Genomic DNA, 7,041 nt, shown 5'->3' with positions numbered 1-7,041 from the left:
CAGTTAGAGTATGGTTTTAGGACAGAAATTCATAAATCTATTCTCTCTTTTTTTAAGACATAAAAGTAGAAAAGATTTGCATAATTTTATGCAATGTTTTAACCAAAAGGAAAGTGATTATGCTGTGATGATTATGAATCCATGTTTAAAACTAGGGGATCAAACGTATGTGATCTTTGTGTGTTTTTCCAACATACCCAAGATAATAACATTTAAAGATTACCTTAAAACAATGCATGTGATACTCATGCTATAATACAAACAAAACATGTTTATAATACATTTTATGTATAACAATATAATATTTTACAGGAGCTGTAACTTATAGAATTTGAAAATTAAACAATTTTTTGTGTTTTAATTAGTATCCATCCCCTGAATGGGACACAGTTACTCCTGAAGCCAAGAATCTCATTAATAGTATGTTAACTGTGAATCCTGCCAAGAGGATCACAGCTTCTGAAGCTCTGAAGCACCCCTGGATTTGTGTAAGTAGCAGTTATATGTTAAAAGAACCTTTTGTTTAACAGTTTCTTGTTGATTGTCATCTGCACGATGGATGAATTAGGTGCTACTATTCTTTAAATTTCAATTCTTATTTGTTTAACAATATCTATAATTATTGTTTTAGTTGAAAAACATTTTTGGCATCGAGTTTTATTTTTTCACATACAACTCTAAAAGCAAACTGATTGTAGCTGAGTACTTTTACATGCAATATATATATATATATATATATATATATATATATATATATATATACGTATATGGTTTATCTCAAAAAAGTTTTATTTGATATTTTACATAATGTACGTGTATGGCAATGCGGCCATAGTTTGACTTTTTTATCTCTGCTGTTACTTAGCAGAGGGAGCGAGTAGCCTCAACTCTTCATCGCCAGGAGACTGTAGAATGCTTGAAGAAATTCAATGCTAGGCGTAAACTCAAGGTAGGATAAGATTTTTGATTTATTATTTAAACTGTAAACACGTTAAACCACTTAAATATATCTCAGAAATTTAGTATGTTTTTGTTATTTTATCATTTAATGAATTAATTGTTTTTCGTAAATTAGTTTTTAAGTTTTTCAGAAAAAGAGATAGTTTTACATATTCAAAGTTCTAGTTTAATGAGCCATACCTAGTTCCGTATATATCAGGACAGTTATAAAAGTTGAACAAATTAAACTATCTATATTAGTAATACCTGTATAATTGTGTGTTTTTAACTTTTTGACAAGTTTCAGTGAGCCTTTCATTAATAAAAATAAATATTTGTTTTGTATTTACAGTAAATTGCATACTGTCTTTTCCTTACTAAATTTTATGCTAGTGTACATCTCATTTTATTTATTTCTAACAGTGTGTAGTTAAAAAGATTGTTTTAAAATTTGAATTAAATTTAAGAGTTTTTTGTAAATTTCTTTGCTATCTGTAACTTTAACAAAATCAACTTTTCTTTTTACTTATTATGTATGGTTAACTTACAAGATAAAACGATTTTTTTATAGTGAAAGTTTATCTATAAAACATGTAGATGTGAATTATTAAAGTATATCATAATAAATGTGATTTTTATGAATTCATTAAGTTTTCCTGAATAACGAGTAGTAAGAAAAAAAAACGTTTATTTGTCAAGCTTGAAGCATTTAAAACTGTATACATATATTTTGAGGACAACACGGAACTTGTTGATTCATTTAGGTCATCCCATCCACTAAACTAAACTTTAAAATAAAAAATAAAACACTCAATGCCAGCCCTTATCATTCAAATATTTATGAAGCCTTCCCTTAAATTAACTAGATCCACCATGTCTGAAAACAACCCATTCCAAAGGCCAACTACCCTGTTAGAAAAATAAGCTGTCTTATTTGAAGATAATTCCTACCTAGCCAAAATTTAAATCTTTTTCTCCTATTTCTACCATTCTCATCATTAAGTATGAAAAAGATTATGCATCAGTACTCTCAGTTCCCATAACAGTCTTAAACACCTCAATCAGACCCTTCTACTTCTTCTTTTTTCAAAACTATATAGGATTTCAAACTCATTGGAAAAAGTAGCCAGAGTGTATAAATAACTGATTAGTAAATAACAAAATAAAAGCTTTTTTCTGAGTATACTAAACTGCTCATTATAAAGTTGAGAAAAATGTGAAAGTGTAAGTGGACTATAGCTTAGTTTTGGATACATGCAGTTAACAGAACAATGAAGCTGGACAGACGTTCTCTAAGTATACTAAATACTTCCTTAGAAAATAAGGAGAAATATAAAGTTCAAAATTAAATACACTTAAACTGTTAAAAAACTTTCTAAGGAGTATGCTATTAACAAGCAATATCTTATGAGAGTGTTATGAGTTTTTAATAATTTTTCTTCACTTAATTATAATAGTTCCTATTGCTACCAAACTTCAAATCATAGTTACATAGGAATTAAAAATAATTAGCTACAATATCAATATTTTATATGGGTCAGATTTGTATTAGATCTGTATCAGAATTGTATTTAACTGTAATTAATTATCATGTGCATGGCTTCAGCAATTATTTTTTCTGTAAGATATAAACTCTGCACAAAAATCATCTCACCATAACAAAACATAAGTAAACAAAGGATAATTTAAAACTTTTTGCTTCTTTCTTTGTGAACTAAAGTTGAATGTACTTCATTCACCTTTCCTCCAGTACTTTTTTTATAAGCTCTATGAGTTTTTTCAGTTATGCTTTTGTAATAAATATTTATTATTAATTTATGTTTAAACAAACACAAAATTATTTAAAAATGAAATATTTTAAAGAGTACATGTAACAAGAAATTACTTGTTTGTCTACATCTCTCCTCCGTTACAAACAAGTGACTAAAACCATGAGAATAAGTGAAAAATTGACACAAGTATTTATTATTTATCATGGTGAAATTGTTTACTAAAGTTTGGGATCATGATCAAATTGCAATATATCCTTTCAAACATCAAGATGTAGAGAGTTTTAACTGTTGGTCACAGTAAATTTGGCCTCCATTTTATTAAAATTTCTATTTTTGGCATCACAGTCAAGCTCCAGTATATTATAGATTTAAACATAGCACTACTAAATATCAACAACTTTAAAAGCAGGCCCTAACAATAAGCTCTAACTTGAAAGAGTTAGAAATTATTCCTTTTCTTCACTGAAGAGAAAACTAGCGAACTTACTGTATTCAGAAATTTCAATGTCAGAAAAAAATATCTTGGTACCAGCAAGCTTTCTATTATATCAATCCCTAGGAATACACATCCATCTTGAATGTAATGGGTTGATTCAAATGTAATGAATTCAATAAAGTTCACTTTAACTCAAAGATGTGGATATCTCTATCATTTATTAATGTGCCCCCTTAACCAATCAAGCTAAGGAGCAAAATCGCAACCTATCACATGATTCAGGATCAACCAGTAACTTTAGTCTATAATTGGCATTTCTAACATACAGAACAGCATACTAACACAATACTGTACAGAGCACTTGTAACTATTCTAAGATTTGACCATACTGTGTTCACATGGCAAAACAAAAGTGTTTAATAAAACTCATAACTCTGTAACAGATCAATGGTTAATTTCTTAAAATACATATAACAACATGCCAACTACCACTTGAAAGTAATAGTACCAACATTAGGTGAAAAATATTTTATCTAAAATAAATGCATTGACTATTACTTTAAAGGTAACATATAACTCTTAAAACGTTAAACTTTAAGTAGTCACTACAGAACCACCAGTCAATTAGCTATATACATACATTCTATTTAATCAATTAAGGGAACTGTGGTTATATTATAACTAACATAAGTTTCTATACCATACAGACATGAAAACTCTTAGCTCAAACAATAATTATCAAATCTGTCATTTACTTCAACAATCAGATCTCATTATGCCTCATTACATTTAATGACCATATATCTAACTGTAAATATAAAGGCTATTTCAAAGAGTAATTAATGATAGTATTAATGCCTTTACAAATATTTCATCAACACTTTTTCTATAAAGTTTACTTTAAAACACCCATCTCATTTAGATGTCACTACATTACACTGGAATACTATCACAACAAATCCTTACAGTTAGTTGTAAACCTACAAGCATACATATTTAATTAATCTTTTAAATTCTACCTGTATTACACCAGAGTGCAGTGTACTACGTACTCCTTAACACTGCATCTTCAACTTAATGGGCAAGTGCTTCTCCATGCATTGTGAAACAATCCACCATTCATTCTTATTGTTGGGAATTAGTTTGAAAAGCTTGATAGTAACTTAGTCACTTTCTTATCCAGCACAACCACAGTATTTCAATCAAATTGAGTTTCTTTGGGATAAACTTGAAAGTCATATTCATTACCATAATTCGTTACTAACACCTGTAATCCAGTTATAGACCATACTCCTTAACAAATGAGCTAAAATTAAACAAGACACCTTCTGACATTTTGTGTTAACCAAGTCCAGGCAGTTAGAGGAAAAAGTGGCTTAACTCCTGTATTGCTTTAAGCTGAGTAAAACACATTTTCTTTCTACAAGATGTATGTATAATTTTAGTTACCACACTTCAACTGAAATACTTTCTAAACATTTATTTAAAAAAAAGGATAATATTTGATCATAAATGCTCAAAGGGTGTAAATGTTTTAGTTTTGATTTTCTACAACTTACAGGGAGCCATCCTGACTACAATGTTGGCAACTCGTAACTTTTCTAGTGAGTATCTATCTCAAATTAATTTTGTAAGTGATTTAACTTTTTTTTAGGTAGTCAGATTGTATATGACTATATATAATATTTTTTCTCCTTTTATGTATTAACAAAATATAAGCTTGTAATCTAGGAACTTAAATATAATAAAATTAAAAAAGTGATTTTAATTTATGGAGTTGCCTTACTCTAGGTAATCCAAATGTTTTTCATTTGAAGTAGGTTCTTCGGTCATCTTTTCAAATTATATATATGATTGTGGATTATAATCAATCTTGATTATTGAATACATCCTATAAGTGTGTTTGTTTTACATTATCATACTAGGTCGTAGCATTATAAACAAAAAAAGTGAAGGATCTCAAGTAAAAGAATCAACTGATAGCAGCACAACTCTGGAAGAGGAAGATGTGAAAGGTAATTTTTATTCATAGTATCTTTTGGTTTTATTAGGACTTGTTTTAATTAGACTTCTGTGCTAGTAGGTCTAATATTGATTTTTTCATATTTTAATTAAATCTTCCCAGAATTACATTTTTTGTCAATATCAAACTTTATTCATTAAGTACTTACTTACTATGCCTATAACTACAGTGTTCTCAAGTATAGTCCAAAAATCATATTTATTTCTACTATAAATACAGACCTTTATATATATGTGTGTGGGTGTGGGTGTGATTCATGTAAATGTAAAATGAAACTTAATTTTAATACAAATCCGAAGAAAATAATTTCATGATAAACTATGGTATGCTAAGATGTAAAAATTATTACACTGTAGATTGTGAATTTTACAGTTTTTTAGCTTAGTTTTGTTTAGTTTAAAGTCCACTAAGTCCTTTCATAAAAGTACAAGGTCTGCATTTATTTGCCAACCATGAAGTTTTAATGTATCATACTTTACCCTATCAAGAGATACCCGTATCGCATGTTATACATACACCACAAAATAACAGTTTCTTGTGCTTTGCTTTACACATCATACTGTTCACAATTTTCTATTTACCAGGATCTTTGATTTTTTAATGCTGAAGAAATATATATATATATATGTCATATACACCATGGTAGTAAAGCAGATGAAAAAGTTTGTCTTTATTTCATGGTTTACATAATATTCATGTATTAATCTTCTTTTAACAGCATTTTTCATTATTAATCTTAACCTTGACCTATATTAAATTCTTTACAGCAGTCCTTTTTTTATTGTGCTATTTATTAATATATATATCTTTGTGTATCATAACAGTTTTGGTGTCATATGTATGACCACTTTTGACACTCTTCATATGTTCATGTTCAATATTAAAGTCTCTAAATATCTATTCATCATAAATTGAGATTTTTAATTTTTGTATCATTCTGTACATTCTTTCTTCTGTATACCTTTATCTCTATTTATTTATTTGTTTTGCTTTGATATCCAACTGTACAAAAAATCTTCTGTACCTTTATTGCAAAAAAAATAATTAATATTGCAGTTTATAGAGGGTACAATTAGATTGGTTTCAACTGTAACTCTAAACTGCATATCAACATTGTAGTAGTTATTGCAAGTTTAACATTGATATATTTCATTCTTACTGTAGTTTTATTACATATTTACTGTAAATTAATTTATACCTGATTTTTTTACAATATTTTGTAGTGTTACTTGTTCTTACTGTAAAATTATGTCATCATTAGCCTTCTAACTACAAGTTTATTTTACTTATAATTATGATTGCTAGAATACTCTTATTTATAATCACAATGCATGGTACAAGTTTGTTTACTGATGTTTATAACACTAATAAAGAAACTGCAGTTCTACTGTAGCAAAAGAAAATATGTGATGAACAACTATAAACATATTACAGTTTCTTCATTGTCCCCAGGTGAGACAGCAATATTTTTATAGACTGACAGTGCTAAAATCTGGGGTTCAACTTTCCCCATGGTGGACACAGCAGATAGCCCAGTGTGACTTTGCTTTATAGCAAAACAAGAAAGCAAACATAATCCACAGATTTAACCATGCAGTGCTTTTTAATACTGTAGCTTTTGTGTAATTAGGATTACAGAAGTTCAGTAGTGACAAGCACATTTCATATTTTTTGCGTGACAAAGTTTTAGTGAGTTAAATTCTCAAAAATACTTTTTTTTTTAAATATGGGAAAAATATTTTGCACCTTTTTATGTAAATATGTGCAGCTAAACTACCTTTAAACCATACACAAGCCCATTACTTAAGTAATATATACACCTGGAAAAAAGTTAAGCACCCCCGTGTTTTTTCAAGTGATTCAGATTCGAT

General features: G+C 28.3%; 1 protein-coding gene across 1 annotated transcript in view; it reads left to right on the top strand.

Moving 5' to 3' along the window:
* Positions 1-7,041, top strand: part of LOC106469691 (calcium/calmodulin-dependent protein kinase type II alpha chain-like) — a 41,553-nt gene that overhangs the window by 14,199 nt on the left and 20,313 nt on the right. Inside the window, exons 7-10 of the mRNA XM_022398271.1 lie at positions 366-488; positions 866-949; positions 4,709-4,751; positions 5,073-5,162. Of these exons, the coding sequence (XP_022253979.1) occupies positions 366-488; positions 866-949; positions 4,709-4,751; positions 5,073-5,162 (340 nt within the window). The remainder of the gene's footprint in view (positions 1-365; positions 489-865; positions 950-4,708; positions 4,752-5,072; positions 5,163-7,041) is intronic.

This window comes from Limulus polyphemus, unplaced genomic scaffold (assembly GCF_000517525.1).
Source record: "Limulus polyphemus unplaced genomic scaffold, Limulus_polyphemus-2.1.2 Scaffold3614, whole genome shotgun sequence".
NCBI classification, from domain to species: Eukaryota; Metazoa; Arthropoda; class Merostomata; order Xiphosura; family Limulidae; genus Limulus; species Limulus polyphemus.
Note: the sequence above shows the minus strand (reverse complement) of the source record. Positions and strands in the feature narration are given on the sequence as shown.